Here is a 17862-nt window from a genome sequence, read left to right as displayed (position 1 = left end):
TATAGCGTCACGAGGTGGTGGTGTTGCAGTGGTGTTGCAGTGGCTTCGCCCAGCTATCGCCCAGTGGTGTTGTGGAAAGAAGGACGTTATGTCAAGAACTCAAAAGCGCCAGCCAGAAAATTAAGTTGAAGCTGATCACAGCTTGTCCCAAACTTTGCATTTTGCGCCTTTTCTTCCAGCTGTACCTTCCAACTTTCATCGTTTTGTCAGTCGCATCTTTATTTATTCGCATCGCTGGAAAATTCTTTCGCCTGCAGTGTCCACAGTCGGTCCCTGCCTCCCTGTCCCCAGCTCATCTCCTGTGTTGAGCACAAAATCCTCCCTGTCAATATACCTAAACGTAAAATAAAACACCACAGTCGACACCGCCCCTAGAATCGTCGGCGTGGCAAACACACCCACCAAATTTGGGTCGTTGATCGCTGGCGCGGAGAGCAAGCCGACAATAGGAGCCACACCTGTCATCAACAGATTAATACTCGAGACAAGCCCCTTCATGTTCTTGGGCGACCGACTGTACGCAATTCCATAAGCCATGACATTGACAAAGATCTCCAAGATGGCCGTCAGGATAATGGGTATGCTGTGCCACAGATAGGACATATCGGAAATTGTCTTCGAACCCTTGGGGAGGATCTCGGCGCATGTCGTCGCGTTGTAACCACAAGGGGACCCTTGGTAGGTGTAATGTTGCAGAATGGCAAAGCCCGAGGAGCCAATGGTGCACAGCGCGAAGCCAAAAGTCATGCGGCTGATGGGGCCCCAGTAGATGCCTCGCTTCTGTAGAATGGGGTAGATGACGTGGTTCATGAGCGGGACCACTAGAATGGTGTCAGCACAGCAACGTAACCGGGAAACTGCAGGGGATAACTTACTAACGACAATACTGATCGAGTTCAGGTTGTCGAGCAAATCATTGGGCAAGCCATAGGTAACCAGACTAGACGTCAGAGCATTGGAAGCCGCACCAAGAGCGCCATCATTGATAGTATAAATGGGCGTAAAGGCAAAGATCCCGCAGGCCTGAAAGGCTCGTCTAACATCGTTGACAAACTCGTCATCGTATCCGTACTCCTTTGTGCTGCCAGCAGCAGTGCGCACACTCGGCTTGCCCTGTTCCCAAAAGCCGCTGCGGCCGATGCTTTTCATGCCACCATGACGAAGACAGTCGCCGAGCACCCTGAAGACGTTGGGCAGATCAGAGCCGCCGGGTGCCTGCTTGATGAGCCTCGGGTTGAGGTACCACAGGAGCGGGGGAAGCATGAGTTACAAGATGGTCGGGACAAGGTAGGCCACCCAGTAGCCGACGATCTTGGCCAGGTATACGGTGGGAACACCAAAGCAGGCGCCGATGTTGATCCGAAGGTAGAACCACAGCATGACGCTGTTGAAGGAAGCCTCAGGGTCCACAATGACTCTCTCGCACATCATTTTCAATCACATGTGCGACTTTGTGCGGACTTTGGTCCATGACCATAGGGGAGATGTTGGGCTTAAACTGGGCTACGAAACATGAGTAGTCCTGAAATGGGCCATCTTGTGCAATTACTTCCTTACCTGCGCCGATGGCCAACATGTAGAGAGAAATGGCAAAGGGTATCAACGTCTTGCCATACTGTAAAACAGAGGGGAGCGCGGATGAAGTTCTTGTAGACTTGGAAACAGCCATAGTACGAGGCGCGTTCGGCAAACTCGACGGCGCAGAGGTAGTAACAGGAAGCCGGCATCTTGCCTGCAATGTGGGGGCAGGGTCGCCTTTTCCTCCTCGGTGGGCAAGACGAGGCCATTGACCGTCTCTCTGACCTGATCGTGGATAGCATCATATAGGGGGCCGTATTGGGGTACGTCTTTGGTGCTGACTCTGTGAATGTCTCCGATCGAGGCCCGGATGGCCGTGGTGGCGGTATCAGCTGTTGCGCGGCTTGTCAATCATCAATCTGTTTTCTTTTTTGGGGTGGCGACTCTGAAGTCGGATCATAGTGACAGGAAGAAGAATCACGTACCCATTTTGATGATTGTAGCGGCTGTTTCCGATTTCGCCTTGGGGAAGGAGTATCAGGTGTCGCTTCCTTCAGTTATACAACATGCAGCAAAGGGAAAAAGAGGAATGGAAATCGACCGAGAGAGTGGAGCAGGAAGGTGCGACCTTCCTCACATCGTCTGAGCTGGAGCAGTGAGAGATTGCACCTTCCCCAAGGTCGAAAGACCTCAGGTTGGCAGGTGCTCCCTCGTCCTTATCTATACTTTTCCACCATAAATTCCGACATTTAGCCGTCCATTCCGGCCGTATCTAGCAGTTTCGAGGGTCCCGTCTTTTTCTCCCTGCAGCAAACCAGGTGGGATTCCATTGTTTACGAAGATGACTTAGTGACAGGAACACGGACAGGAAAGATCTTTCCCTACAAGTCCGGGGCGACATCCAGCAACCGTCGAGAACAGACCCTTTGACGAGTTATGGGGAATTTCGAGACATCTGACGGATTGGCCTCCTTCGTAACCGCATTCTTGATGACGAAAAGACAAAGTGAGTTGGTCCACCTTTGCGGGTCGAACGACCAAGCGCAGTTGACCTGAACAGCTTCTGGGCGGACGTGTGTTGGGAAACATCATCAGTCTCGACGGCTGGGTTGTTGACGATGTCTGAATCATCGACCTCCATCGCATCTGCATCCATATCATCTGGATCTTGCAACTCCTCCTCACCCCCATCACCCTCAGGCGACCCACTACCCCCCGACGCCAGCCCAAGCGCCAGCTCAACCAACCTATTCTTCTCTTTCAAAATCCCCTCCAGAACCTGCACCTGCTTCTCCAGCGCCGCGGCCTTTATCCTCACAGCAGTATGCCTCGCCTTGATAGCCTCAGAAAGTTTGGACGTGAGCCCCTTTATCTTGGGCTCCAAGGTATTCTGCATGTGCGCAAAGTCCGGGTGTCCGCCATTGTCGACCAGGACCATCAGTTCTGTCACGAAGTTCAGCTCGTCAGCGGCGGCACGCCAATCTTTGTGGAGGTCGTCGCGCTCCTTGGTGAGCTCGGTAACGTCAGCCTTGAGGGCGTCGGCTTGGTCACACAGGATGGCTTTGAGGTTGGTCAGATGGGAGACTTGCAACGAATTGGTTTGAAGTTTCGCTTCGAGGGCGGTGATTCGCTCCTTGGCCTTGGAGTGGTCATTGCCAAGGGTATCAAGCCGTACTTGCAGTTTCTGAGCTACAAGGGAAAGCTGTTGGTTGTGCGTCCGGAGCTGCGAGATTGTGGCTTTTTGCTGTTGAAGTTGGGCACACAACTGCTGCACCTGTATAGCCCTTTGCGCAGACTGTTAAGAGACTTGGCGTGGGGCTCCGCTTCGAGGTGGGAGATTCTATCCTTGTCCTTTACGTTGCCATTGCTGTGCGGCTGTTGCTTTAGATGCTGCATTTGAACGTTAAGTTGTTGTCTCTCATCCATGAGCTAGAGGACTCTAACTTGCTCTGTTTTGAGCTTGTCAAACACCCGGTCTGCGTTCTCCATACTTAGCTTGGTCAGACTAGACTTTCCCTCAGAAATGGCATTAGCATCCAAGTTTTTCCTGCTTAGCGGTTTGTCCAGCAGTTCTTTAACTTGCTGGGTTAGTTTGTGGATAACCTGACGGAGGTTGGAGATCGTGTCCTGATCACTTTCATGCCGTTCGTCGAGGTATTTTTGCAGTGGATTTCCAGACTCAGGGTTGCGAGATCGGCTCTCGGGGATCTTGTCCTTCTGGGTCTTCTCCTGCTCCTTGAGGTAAGCCGCCTGCTCTTTGTAGCTGGTAAACTGCTGGGTCACCTTAACAATCTTTGTCTCGGCGTCTTTCGCTTTCTTGTCCGCAGCCAGCAGCCTTTCCTGAAGTTCCTTGATCTTGGCCTCGAGTTCTTCAATCTTCTTCTTGGAAGTTGTGAGCTCGCTTTGGACGGAGTTCATGTGATTTTGGCAAATATCGAGGGCCTGCTTGAGGGCCTTGAACTTGGCCGGAGACAGCTGTTCGGCTTCGGCACCATTGCTGCCGTTGTGGTTGTCGACTTGATTGCGGACCCCATCACTTTTCGACTGCAGACTCGAGAGGTCGTTGGCCATGCGCTGAATAGTCGCCTCCAACTCAGTCCTATCGTGCTTCCATATATCCTTCTCGTCTCGGAAGGCCTGCCTTTCCTTCTCGGCATTCTCCCTGAAGTGCTCACTTCGAGCCACGATCTCGGCTTGGGCCATGGAAAAGGTCTCTTTGAGTTTCTTCAGCTCGCCTTCTAGCCGCTTGGTCTGATCTATTTGCTCTGACAGGAGTTTCTTCAATGGATCGCGCTGAGCGTTACCCGTTGGGTCGTTCTCCCACTGTGTCTCAAGCTGAGCCCTGAGACCATCAGCCAGGGCCTGTAAATCTTGATATGCAGTGCTAAGGTCTCCATTGGTGACCTCCGCTTCCTGAAGCTTGTCGTTGAGCTCCTCGGTCTGGTGGTTGGCCAAGTCCAAGCTGCTCTCTGCAGAGGCCAGCTTTTTCTCGAGGTCAGTGGTGTTGGCAGACCTTTCTTGGCTCGCGGTCTGTTTCTTCAGCTCGCGATCTGATCTGGGTGCTTGTTGAGCTTCTTGATGGCCTCATATCTCTCGGCTCTGACTGTTTGCAGTTCGTTCTGAGTGCTGACTAGGTCACCAGAAACGTTGGTCATCTCCTGTATGCAGTCGTCGTTTGACTTGTTCAGGCTGTTGACCTTCGCCTCTTGTTCATTAATCCTGTTTACCAACTCGTCGATCTCCTCGGACGTGGCCGGACGTTGTATAAGTTGCTGCTCAAGGGTGGCAACCTCACCCTTCAACTGTTGAATGAGGTTCCCCTGGTGCTCAATCACACTATTCAAGGCATCGTTGCCGGAGGAGACATCGTTGTCGGACGAGACACTGCTGGGATAAGACACTTCATTATTGGCACCGTCCGCAAGTTGACGCTGGAGGGACGCCAGCTGGCTGTTGAGAGCCGCAACTGTGCCCTGCTGCTCCGTTATGGTGCTGTCGTTGGCAGTCGACATGCTCTGCTCGATTTCCAGTTCCATACGAAGATTGTCGATCGTGATTTCTTGCTCTGCCACCCTGGCACGTTCTTTGGCCAGCGCGGTCTTGGTGGCAGTCGACTCGTCAATAATGGACTTGAGCCGCTTGTACTGTGCTAATGAGTTCTGCTCACTCCTAGCCGTGATAAGAGCTTGCTGGGCTTCAGCAAGTTTGTGCTTCAACTCGTTCACCTCACCAACGGTAGCATCTGCTGTCATGCCAGATCGGACAGCTGGCACCTCGGTGGCAGTTGACAGCTTTTGGGATTGATCAGACATCTGCTGGCGCAGAGTGTCAATCTCTTTTTTTAAGGCAGCACTCCTCGTCCTTTCGCCCGCAACCGCTGTCTGATCATCCTGCTTTTGCTGTGTGAGAGTGTCGACCTTCTTCTGTAACAATTCAATCTCAGACTCCCTCGCCAAGGCCTTGTCAAGCAACTCATTAACCTGCTCCTGGAATTTCTCGATCTGGTCTTTCTTCCTGAAAACCTCCATACTCAAAATCGTTCATGTGTGCTGTCCCTGGCTGCGGGCAGGAAGGGGGGAGTGCGAATCACGTGAAGAGCCGGGTTGGCCGAAGGAGGGGCCGGCTTCGGACGCAGGAGTGCCGAGATTATGGCCAGCCGAGGCGGCATCGGCCGCAGGAGCAGAGAGATTACTGCGGGAAGGACCGGCCTTCTTTTTGGCAGTCTCTCCATTCTCCGATGCTCCCATCTGGCTGGCAGTGCGCTTCTGTGGGGTGGGAGCAGCCACTTCCTCCACTTCTGACGAGTCAGACTCGTCAGAGGTTAGGACGATCGGGTCATCCTTCTGGTTGCTGTCATTGGGCTTGTCACCTTGACCATCGTTGCCTGACGTTTGGCCTTGTTGGGGCACTTGCAGCAGTTGATGCTTTCCCCAACGTACGATGCATGGGCGGCCACCTATGGGCCCTCGCAGGAGTGATGGTTTTGGTTAACGTAGAACACTTTGCAAGAAACTGAATGTTTTGGATACCTGCTTTCATTTGGACTTGTTGATCCAGGTGAATTCTTTGACAGTTCCGCCATCGGACAACAGCCGTCAGAATCCCCTTCCTGCATGCTCGGTGGCAGCTGCCGGCATGTGGTCGGAGTTAGTGGGGCTCTAAGTCCGGAGGTCCGGGAATCCCCACACACTCGGCTCCGGGGGTGGAGTGAGCCGAAAGCTTGAATCAACGACAGTCGCACACGTTGAACAACGAAATTTTGGAAGAGCCAACTGCAAAATAAAGTCCGATGCTGAGTAACTTGGAAACGTGTTTAACGCTGGTTTCATCGATCCCATAATGATTGTCTCTGTTGTTACGATGCCACTCTTTCGCCGACACATCGGCGTTCCGGACAAGGATCGGGCTTTCCATCTCTTAGTTCCGGAATAGAACGACAAAAGGGAGAAGCGTTAGAGTGAAGCTCTAAAGTTTCCCTGAATAGAGCTTGGATCTTACAATTACGGTATTATTACGTCCCGACTACCCCTGAGTTTAACAAGTCATGCTATGTTGACAACACCCTACGCTAACTACTGACATTATTGGAAAGCGCCATAGCTCCTGCGAACTACATTACTTACTCTTGCCCCTGAATCTGTTTTTAACTTCTTGATTTCTCCTGCCTTTCCTGTCTTTCCGCAATTTCGATACGCAAGCGACGGGCAAGCAAATACTTCGAAATGGGATCCAACAGCACCAACAACTTCAACGCCGCCTCGCTCTTCAGCGTGGAGGGTATGGTCGCCGTCATCACCGGCGGCGGAACTGGTACCTCCCCCTTGTCCGCCCCTCTCCATTTCCCTCTTTTATTGACCCATCCGCCTCCATCCAGGCATCGGTCTCACTATGGCCCAAGCCCTCGCCGCCAACGGCGCCTCCAAGATCTACCTCCTCGGCCGCCGTAAATCCGTCCTCGACACCGCCGCCCTTCAGAACCCCTCCGTCTTCGTTCCCATCCAATGCGACGTCACCTCTGCGTCATCCCTCCAGTCCGCAGTCGATATCATTACTGAGCAGTCCGGATTCGTCAACCTCTTCGTTGCCAACTCCGGCGTGCTTGGACCCACTAACGGGTTTGACCCCTCCATGTCCCTGTCGGAGATTCGGCAGAAGATGTTCGATGAGAAGACAATGAGCGCAATGACGGATTGTTTGAATGTTAACGTTACGGGTGCGTTTTTCAGCATTGTGGCGTTTTTGGAACTCTTGGACATGGGGAATAAGAATGCGGTTGAAGGGAAGGGAAGTAAGGTCTTTGGACGGAGGGATAAGCAGGGGAGTGATGTGCCGAGTGTGCAGAGTCAAGTTATTGTTACTAGTAGCATTGCTGCTTTCAGTCGTCACCCAGCGTCCAAGCCGGCATACGCGGCGAGTAAGGCGGCGGTTTTGCACCTTGCCAAGCAGGCCAGCTCGAATTTGGCGAGGTTTGGGATTCGGGTGAATGCGCTTGCACCTGGATGTGAGTTTTGCCCGTAATTTGTGGGAGAGAAAGGGAGGCTGACAAGAAACGCGCAACACAGTGTTCCCATCTGAGCTCGCGTCCGGGCTGATTGGAAGTCGAGACCCCGGCACTGAATCCAGCGACGACCCGCGGTTCATTCCCGCCAGAAGATTTGGCGGGGAGGAGGAGATGGCGGGCACGATATTGTATCTTGCCAGCCGCGCTGGAAGTTACTGCAACGGTATGGTGCTCGTGAACGATGGGGGCCGGTTGGCTGTCATGCTTGGGAGCTACTGATTTGGCTGTCAGGGTAACGGTAACGGTTACACCCAGATGCCCGGTGGAATACATAGACACGCAAACAATTGATCTTTCGAATAGGTAGACAGCAATAGGATTTATCACTCTTGTCGCATTTGTGTCACCCCTAGCCTGCGGCTTTTGACATCATTTCAGGAATGGAGCGCTGGGCAGACGTGGTGATTTGACGGCTCTTTCCGTTGAGTCCTTAAACTCTGACACTGTCATTCTTCCAAGAAACCTGGAAGCCCGATTTGATTATGTCTTCCGAGGACTATTTGAGCGGTTTGAAGTACGCATTGCGTCTGGAGCAGATATGGTCCAGAGAGAAGCTGCGGCTTGGCGGGGTAGTGTTGTCTTGGCGGAGGAGCTCCGGCTGCTTGCCAAGAATGGGGGATATCTTGGACCCTGAATATCTTGGCATTCTTCCTCCAGGTTGGACAGCTTACATCCTATGAAATTCGAGTCGGCATTAACGAGACCGAAAGATGTAATAACAATAGGTAGAAGATGAATCTGTAACGTCAATTCTGAGATCGTGAAAGATAGAAGTTAATCGAGCGTCATGTTTAAGGCCGTTAATGCCGGCGATGCCAATGGCTCCTCTATGTCATTCAGATTGATGACATGTATCTACATAACCAGCTCTGTCTGTCGTACTGAATTATCTTGTAACTCATCAGCATCATCAGTTCAACCTCAAACATTACCTACTCAAACCAGTCCACCGCAACTACCATCAACATGTCCACCGCTGCCGACAAGACCATCATTCTCATCACCGGTTCGTCTTCCCCATCATCCCATGCCCCACCCCATTCCTAACCCTCCTCACAGGCGCCAACAGCGGCATCGGCCTCGAAACCACCGTCGCCCTCTCCAAATCCTCCCCCTCCTACCATCTCCTCCTCGGCTCCCGCTCCTTTCAAAAGGGGCAAGCCGCCTTGTCCCAAATTCAAGCCGACCACGGCCCCACCCTCCTCTCCCTCATCACCCCCATCGAGGTGGACGTCACCTCCACCTCAACCATCGAAGCCACCAAAACCTACCTGGAGTCCACCTTCTCCCGCCTCGACATCTTGATCCAAAACGCCGGCATAATCGTCCACCATCCCTGCACCACCCTCGAGAACCTCCGCCTCACCTTCGAAACCAACGTCTTCGGCCCCCGCGTCCTCACCGAGACCCTAGTCCCCCTTTTGCAGAAGTCCACGAACCCGAGGGTGATTTATGTGTCGTCCGAACAAGGGAGTATTACACTCAGATTGGACCCAGAGTACCCCTGGCGTGACGCCCCGGGCACGGAGTACAGGATGAGCAAAGCGGCCTTGAATATGCTGGCCGCGTGTGATAGGTATGGTTTTAGAAGTTGGGGGGGGAAGGTGACGAGTTTTAATCCGGGGTGGTGTGTGACGAATTTGACGGGGGAGGAGGGGAGAGTTATGAGGGAAAGGGGGGGCGCGAGGAGTGCTGAGGATCCGGCGAGGGCGTTGGTGGAGGTGGTGAATGGGAAGAGGGATAAAGAGGCATGGGAGGAGAGTGGAATTTTGGATTTGGATGGGGGGGTTCGGCCTTGGTGATTAAAAAGTAGGGGTGGGTGTTTACGCGCTGTGGTTGTTTGAGGGGTGGTTGTGATGGTAATGTGGGGATTGTAGGGGGGATTTGAGTTTTCAGGTGGTATTCTTATAGACTGGAGGTAGTAACGAGAGACTGTGTTCTTCATTGAAATGTTATGTGATGTATATCCGTCAAAAAGAAATCGTGATAATGATCTGGAGCAATGAATTGAATGCCTTCTGGCACCCCCATCAGTGATCCAAAGCCCCATGTGCAAAAAGGACGACGTGAAGATGTTGAATTTCACAATCGCCTTCTCACCAGGCTCCGCCACCCTCTGCCCATTTCTGGACCCTCCATGGTCCTGATATTGCTGACCAATCAATAAGTTGCTCAGCAGACAAAATTGAAGCTCTTGATTGACGCCCCATTACGACTTCCGCAGCTGTTCACCTGAAAGCTCGAGAACCCTCCAAAACAGCCAGTGCCGGCGTACACCATCAACCGGCAGCCCAATCCCCACAAACCCATCAGCAGCACAGAGTACACGTCCTGTAGCACGCCGCCCGACCAGAATGAGAGGTAAGCACCAGAGGGGTTGGTACCGCCGGTCCAGCTGACGGGATTCCAGATCTAGTCCTGGGCATCAACCGGGGAGCAGAATCTGTCAAACCGCCAGGCTTGCAAGGTGGCGGCGGCATTGGGGTTGCTGCTCTGACGACGGATGATGTTATCTAAAGTCGGCGCTGGAATTGAGATGGAGTGTGTAAGACGGCGTCATCGTAAATTAATCATGAACTTACTCTTGGAGGTCATCGTTGCGAACTGGACGAGCGATAATCTCGTTCTCGGTAACGGAAACGGGAGAGGACATGGCACTGGTGGCCAGAGTGATAAGAGTGAGAAGGGCGTCGGAGAACTCCATGATGGTAGCTGTTTGATAGCTGAACTTTAAGTTGACGGTCTGTAATGTGTGTGTTATGATAATGAGGTGATGAAGAGGAGAAAGCTGGTCGGAATGTTCAGGATCATTGAACCTTTTATGTTTAGAGACCTACTAAGGGGGCATTACCCTTTGGTTATTGGGGTATTACCTCCCATATAATATTAGCGTAGTTAGGGTTATAGGCTAGGAAAATGAAGAAAATATTGATAGCGTACATGATAAGCGAGTGGCCTAGACAAGCGAGTGGCCCAGACAAGTGAGTGGCTCACCTTCCACTACCGGTGACAACCATCCTTAGATATACCAAAACAATACTAGGAACTAACTATAATCACATATAAAACAGCTGAATCAGACGATTCTGCAGTCTTCTGGCAAGTGTGTGCATTATAGCCAGGCTTGCCGCACACGCCACAGCAACGAACCTTCGTACGACCCCTCCCTAGACCATTACCATCCGGCTGCGTTTCTTCCACTACCTCCCCACCCACGGCCTTCTGGTCCAGTAGATCCTATGTATCTTGTACAGTAAGTGATCCTCCAAGCTGCACACGTGTTCTCTTGGCTCTCCGGCGCTTGCTTAAGTCCTCGTTAGCCTTGCGGAGTGAAGCGTTCTCTGCACGTAGGAGAGCCACCTGGTGCATGCACAGCCATTGACTCCCTGGATCACCATTGCCTATTTGCGGTTGCCAGGCTGGGCCAGTTTTGCCTTGCTAAGGCCGTCCGAGGTCGTAACTACTATACCCGCGAAGATAATACCCATTATAAACCCAGTCTCGTCGAAGTTGTAAACATCGTCATCTACGATACCGTACTTGGCCTTAGTGCTCCGTATAAGCGCGAACCACTCGCTAATAACCTTTGGATCCTCACACTTGGCCCTCTAGTAATCGTACCTACGCGTAAAACGCGTACGGAGCTATGGCTGGCGTTTAACGAAGTTGTGTTGTGACGAACCCCTATCCAGAACCTCTGAAAGGGATATCGGTTGAAGGCACTTCTGAATAATCCTGGTTCGGTGCAGCTAAACAGTGCACAACAAGATGTCTCGATGTAAACACTAGATGCCGTGAATACAACTTGAATTGCATACTGCGGAACTGTCTATTTACGCCAGCCAGTTCCTCCGTATATATAGTCCTCGCGCCAAGCCTGGCACCGTTCTGGATCGATTGACTCGACCCTCGATCCTATCGATACTGTCACCTCTGGAGTTGGTTCTTCTGGATCGATCCTCGATCCCACTGATCCTGTCCTGATTGGTCCTTGCTTATGTACTAACGATTGGTCCGTGGTGCGCTCTGCGCCCCACTAGGTGTCAAGCCGTGTGTCACAGTCAAACCAACAGCGGGCCACGCCACATGTGGGACGCGGGGCGCCCAGCCAATCATTAAGGAAGTCAGGGGACGGCCAATCAGGCATGGACAGAAGTGCTACGGTGCCAAGGCTCACGAGCAGTCTGCAGGATGCAAAGTGCTAGGGGTGATCAGAGGTATAGCACGACGAGCACATTGCAGGATGCAATGTGCTAGGAGTGATCGAGGCCGTAGCAGGGCGAGCACCTCAGAGTTCCAAGGTCTATATATACGGAGGAACTGGCTGGCGTAGATAGACAGTTCCGCAGTATGCAATTCAAGTGGTATTCACGGCATCTAGTGTTTACATCGAGACATCTTGTTGTGCACTGTTTAGCTGCACCGAACCAGGATTATTCAGAAGTGCCTTCAACCGATATCCCTTTCAGAGGTTCTGGATAGGGGTTCGTCACACGTTGCATACTCACTTCAACTCTGTCACGGATAAGTCGAAGGCGTCTTTTTACCACCATGGCCGGACCTGAGAACGTTCAGATGGGAGGCGTCCCGCCTAGCCCAGGCGCCGAGGGACCTTCCGCCAGACCTGTGCCCTCTACCGCAGAGCAGGTCATCAAGCGTCTCAAAGAGCTCGAGGACGAGGCTCAACAGACCCGGGAGCAGATTTTCGCTATCTCGGCTACGTCCAAGTCGACCATTAAGCTTCCGGTACCGGAGCGCTATGGAGGAGAAAAGGCAGAGCTTGGAGGGTTCTTAATCCAGCTCAAGACCTATTTTCGTCAATACCCAGAACAGTTCACCAACGAGGAGTCGAAGGTGATCTTCGCGGCCACCAGGCTCAAGGACAGGGCTCTCGCATGGTTCGAGCCTATCCTCGACGACTATTACGAGCAGGAGCCGGAGGATCAGGAGAAGATCACTGTGGAATGCTTCGAGAGCTATCGTGCCTTTGAGGCTAAGCTTAAGGAGGTGTTTGGGGAGTACGATGAGGCAAGGCGCGCGCAGGGTAGACTCTTGAGTCTACGCCAGACGCGCTCGGCAGCCGACTACGCGGCTCAGTTCAAGATCGATAGCCTGCGTAGCGCTATTAACGATGAAGGGTTAATGCAGCTTTTCTACCATGGCCTTAAGGATGAGGTGAAGGATGAGTTGTATAAGGAGACAAGGCCCGACACTATCGACAAGTATATCGCCATGGCCATACGGATCGACGATCGGCAGTTCGAGCATCGTATGGAGAAGAAAGGAGGTAACGGCAGGGGTAGCTACGGTAATAGCTACAGGGGACACTTCAACGGTAACCGCTCCAACGATAGGCGTAAGCGGAGACACCCCAGCACTAGCTACTCCGGCACTACACACTCGGGACCGATGGACGTCGATGCCATACAGCAGCAGAGGCCGCAAGGCCGAGGCCAGGGCAGAGACAACCTCAAGTGTTTTAACTGCGGCAAGGCAGGACACTTCAAGAAGGACTGCAGGGCACCCAAACGGCTCGGATGGAAAAAGGAGATCGCATCAACCACCACATCGAAGGGACCGAGGGTTGTGGAGGTAGCAGCCATCGGGTATCAACAAGGCGGAGCGGCAAGCTCCGAGGAAGACTCCAACTGGCACGCCGGACAGGAAGATATAGAGTTCCAGGAAGTAAAGGAAACACTGGAAAGGCTGAAGGCGGAGCACGAGGAAGGAGATCTCCAGATACAGGCCTTGCGGGATCAGATGGCACAGATCACTGCGGAAGTCACCACGGAGGTCGCCAAGGACGAGGGTCTCGCGCAAGGACCTACCAGGTGGACGATACCAGAGAGACAGTATGGCAAGCACGGAATCACTGTCTCACAGGATACATCACAGCCTGTGAAGCTCTTGTACAAGAGCTGGGAAGAGTACTGGAAAGGCAGGAAGGTCGCTAGTATCGGGATCGCGAAGTTGCCAGGAAATACACCAACACCCACATGGTACACACCCTGTGAGGGGGATACGGCACAGCTTCATCCCAGGCATCCGGAGCATCGGAGAGTACCTTGGTTCCAGTGTATTACACACGGATGTGTGGAGCACCACCAGAGCAAGTCGCTATACGGCCACTGGCCGGTACGCAAGGTGGGCAAGGAGGGCAAGCCACAGCCAGTCAAAAGGACTATGGCCCGGTGGGAAAAGGCCCAACAGGAGGACCTGAACGACTATGTCTTATGGAAGGTTCAGGACCCGGTTGAACTGAAGGGTGGCCTTCAGGTTATACAGATCGCACCAAGGCATGCGAGGTGCTGCGTCGAATACGCAGACGGTTGGAACACAGACGATAGTGTGCGCTCGTGGGAGGGGGTGGTACTAGGATGGTGCCCAAGCCCAGATTGCGCTATACATCTGCGGGAGAAGGTCAAGCGATATCATCAAGCCAAGACGCCCAAGACCAAGCAGAAGAACCGCTATCGGGCGTGGATGCGAGAGAATGCCAGAGACGGAAGATGGGAGGAAGCCAGGCGGGCATGGTTGAAAGACTTCGTGTTGCTGGTCAACCCGGAGCAGGAGGACGCTCTTGAACGACACAACCGCTTGGGAAACGACTCGCGGCCCTTCGCGGGGGCCGTCAACCTCTAACGGACCACGAACGGCATTTTCGAAAGCATCGGCGTAAGGCGAAGGTGTGGGACAACGACCCGGCGCTTGTCAGCGAGGTCGCTGCCGCACAGGGAGGAGGCAAGAAAGACAAACGCCTCTGGGTTACTGCACGATGGAGGGATCTCCAGGCAGTGGCATTGGTAGACGGTGGTGCAGAAACGAACCTGATTTCGCCACAGTTCGTGCACCAGGCCCGTATACCATGGAAGAAAAAGAAGGAATGGATCGTTATACAAGGACCATTTCCCACGCAAAAGGTCTATAGGGAAACACTACCCCTGGACATCACAGTCGAAGGAAAAACGACATCAGTTATATTCGACATTGTGGATATGGGACCCTCGAAGGATATGATCCTGGGGCAACCATGGCATGAAGACTACAACCCAGACATCGATTGGAGGGATGGTGGCCACCTACGACCAAGAGAGCCTTGGAAGTATCCAACCAACGATGGAAGATCAGGAGCACGTACGGAGCAGAGTGCAGGACAAGCACCCTCCACGGCACCACCGCAAGGAGCACAGGAAGTAATGGTATATTCCATCGACACAGGCGGCAAGATCGAAGAAGTAGGGTTAACGACGTTGGTGGAGATATCGGAGGTCAACAAGTACGCCTACTATAACAACGTGGAGAAGGGCGAGAAAAAGGCAGTACCGGTGGAATATCAAGGACACCCAGCCTTCACGGCCAAGCACTTGGAGGGGCTTCCAGAGCGAGGACCGTGGGACCACAAGATCAAGTTAAAAGAAGGAGCCAAGCTACGGCTATTTAAGGTCTATCACACCAACGACAAGCAGAGTGAGGAGCTACGGAAATACTTAGACGAGAATCTGAAGAGAGGGCATATCAGGGAGTCCACATCGCCAGCAGGATATCCCGTATTCTTCGTGCCGAAGAAGGACGGTGGCTTGCGACTGTGTGTGGATTACCGCCAGCTAAATAACGAGACGGTGAAAAACAGCTACCCGCTACCGTTGATATCCAGGTTACGGAGTCAACTAGCAGGGGCGCGATACTTCACACGCTTGGATATGCCTGTTGGGTACGCCCATATACGGATCAAAGAAGGAGACGAATGGAAGACAGCGTTTCGCACACCCTATGGTCATTTCGAGTATCTCGTGATGCCATTTGGGTTAACCAATGCGCCCGCGACGTTCCAATCTCTCGTTGACCATACGATACGGAAGTACCTCGACAAGACAGCAGTATGCTACCTCGATGACGTTCTCATCTACTCACGCACTCTGGAGGAGCACAAGCAGCACGTACGAGAGATACTCGACGCGCTACACGGAGCCGGACTCTCAGTTAATAAGGAGAAGAGCGAGTTCCACGTGCAGAAGACAGTATACCTGGGATATCTGATATCGCCAGGTGAGGTGCGTATGGAACCGGGGAAAATTGCGGCAGTTAAGGACTGGCCTACGCCGCAGTCACAGACACACGTCAGGGAATTCTTGGGGTTTACAAATTTCTATCGGATGTTCATCCGGGGCTACGCAGGCATTGCGAGGCCACTCAACCACTTAACCAAGAAGGACGTGGAATTCCGGTGGGGGCAGGAAGAGGAGCAGGCCTTCCAGGAGCTAAAAGAGGCTATTTTGAAGGACCCGGTGCTCAAATTGCCAGACCCCAGTCGACCATTTGAAGTCGAGGCGGATGCATCAGACTATGCGATCGGTGGACAACTAGGGCAGCGAGACGACGACGGCAAGCTACACCCGGTAGCCTTCTTTTCGAAGAAGCTTGAGGGAGCACGTCAGAACTACCCGATCCACGATAAGGAACTACTCGCCATCATCGAAGCGTTCGAGGAGTGGAGGCCATACCTCAGCGGTACTAAGTATGAAGTACAGGTCTATACGGATCACAAGAACCTGCGGTACTTTACTACTACGAAGGTCCTTAACGCACGGCAGACACGATGGTCAGAGTTCCTCTCGGAATTTAATTTCCAGATCAACTACAAGAAGGGCTCGGAGAACGCCAGGGCAGACGCACTTAGCCGGCGAGCCGACCACCACAAGGATGCACCCAGGGAGTCACCACCACTACTTGAGGAGGCGCCGGATGGCACTCTCAAGCATCCACTGCAGCCGTGGATGGAGTGTTGCGCAGTGTATCGTGAACAGGCCACTTCCAACAGCAAGTACCAAGGAAGGTTGAGCGACGATATCACAGAGCAATACTGGCAGGAAGAGCTGGAGCCGCAGGGCATCCAGAAAGACAGTCAGGGAAGACTGTGGTATAGGAATCGAGCGTACGTGAGGCCAGATGATAGGACGGCACTGGTGATGGAGATTCACGCGTCGAAGCTCGGAGGACACATGGGTATCGCTAAGACCATGGAAAAGATCAAGCAGCACTTTGACTGGCCAGGGATCAAGGACGACGTCAAGGAAGCCATCCAGTCATGCCACACGTGCGAGAAAACGAGGGTTGCGAGGCACAAGCCCTATGGATTTCTGGAGCCACTGCCGGTAGCAGAACGGCCATGGAGTTCAGTCACGATGGACTTCATCACCAAATTACCAGAGTCCAAGGACACGGCAACCGGCGTCAAGTACGACAGTATATTGACGGTGGTCGACAGGCTCACCAAGTGGGCATACTTCCTGCCTTACAAGGAGACCTGGTCGGCAGAACAACTGGCGGATGTGGTACTACGGCATGTCACAGCAACACACACATGGCCAAAGGAATTTATCACGGACCGCGATACCAAGTTCGTATCGAAGTTTTGGAGAGCGTTGATGACGAGGCTAGGGGTAGTGAGTAAGGCGTCTTCGGCCTACCACCCTCAGACGGACGGTCAGACGGAACGGCTCAACCAGATCGTAGAACAATACCTACGGAATTACATCAATTTCGAGCAGGACGATTGGGTTGAACTGTTGCCTACGGCACAACTGGCATATAACACATCGCCAACCGAGACGACCAAAGCCACACCGTTCTTCGCGAATTTCGGCTACGAGGCAGACCTACGGCAGGGACCTACGGTTGAGGTGCCCAGGGCTGGGGTCAAGGCAGATAAGATGCATATGCTCCACGGCAAGCTTAAGCAAGAACTGGAGTTTGTGAGGGAAAGGATGCGGAAATACTATAATACCAGAAGGCTCGAGGGACCTCGCCTTAAGGGGGGAGACATGGTATTCCTTTCCACACGCAATTTACGCACCAAAAGACCTAGTAAGAAGCTGGACCACAGGAGAGTGGGACCATTCAAGGTCAAGAGGAAGATATCGGAGACGGCATTCGAATTGGAGCTACCCAGTACGATGCGTCTACGGTCACACACCTTTCACATCTCACTTTTGGAACCCGCACCACACGCAAAAAAGGCCAATACACAGGCAGTGGCGGAGGACGAAGAAGAGGAGTACGATGTGGAAGAAATACTGGATTCACGGTTCAACAGAGGCCAATTGGAGTATTTGGTCAGCTGGTTAGGATATCCGGCTACAGATAACTCGTGGGAACCACAGGCACACCTTAACTGCCCAAATAAGCAAAAGGAATTCCACCAACGATATCCGGACCGACCAAAACCCAAGCAAGCAAAAAAAACTCGGCCCCGGCCCATAGCCAGATGCTATGAGACGGAGCCA

General features: G+C 52.9%; 4 protein-coding genes across 4 annotated transcripts; 2 read left to right on the top strand and 2 right to left on the bottom strand.

The window, feature by feature from the left end:
• Positions 1-222: 222 nt before the first annotated feature.
• PTR2_2 (peptide transporter ptr2) lies at positions 223-1263 on the bottom strand (the record flags this gene model as incomplete). The annotated part of the gene is made up of 2 exons (XM_062905406.1): positions 223-821; positions 876-1263. The coding sequence occupies 2 exons, from the start codon at positions 1261-1263 to the stop codon at positions 223-225; spliced, it is 987 nt and encodes a 328-aa protein (XP_062771482.1).
• Positions 1264-1266: 3 nt separating this feature from the next.
• PTR2_1 (peptide transporter ptr2) lies at positions 1267-2007 on the bottom strand (the record flags this gene model as incomplete). Its single annotated transcript, XM_062905405.1, has 4 exons — positions 1267-1419; positions 1442-1615; positions 1693-1910; positions 2004-2007. 4 exons carry the CDS (start codon positions 2005-2007, stop codon positions 1267-1269), a joined length of 549 nt encoding a protein of 182 aa, XP_062771481.1.
• A 4207-nt stretch (positions 2008-6214) lies between these two features.
• Positions 6215-7916, top strand: QC763_117980 (uncharacterized protein). The gene is made up of 3 exons (XM_062908388.1): positions 6215-6828; positions 6893-7519; positions 7581-7916. The coding sequence occupies exons 1-3, from the start codon at positions 6741-6743 to the stop codon at positions 7796-7798; spliced, it is 933 nt and encodes a 310-aa protein (XP_062771480.1). The 5' UTR covers positions 6215-6740; the 3' UTR covers positions 7799-7916.
• A 544-nt stretch (positions 7917-8460) lies between these two features.
• QC763_117970 (uncharacterized protein) lies at positions 8461-9381 on the top strand (the record flags this gene model as incomplete). Its single annotated transcript, XM_062908387.1, has 2 exons — positions 8461-8585; positions 8639-9381. Exons 1-2 carry the CDS (start codon positions 8546-8548, stop codon positions 9379-9381), a joined length of 783 nt encoding a protein of 260 aa, XP_062771479.1. The 5' UTR covers positions 8461-8545.
• Positions 9382-17862: the final 8481 nt, after the last annotated feature.

Source organism: Podospora pseudopauciseta, chromosome 1, assembly GCF_035222475.1.
Source record: "Podospora pseudopauciseta strain CBS 411.78 chromosome 1, whole genome shotgun sequence".
Taxonomy (NCBI): Eukaryota; Fungi; Ascomycota; class Sordariomycetes; order Sordariales; family Podosporaceae; genus Podospora; species Podospora pseudopauciseta.
Note: the sequence above shows the minus strand (reverse complement) of the source record. Positions and strands in the feature narration are given on the sequence as shown.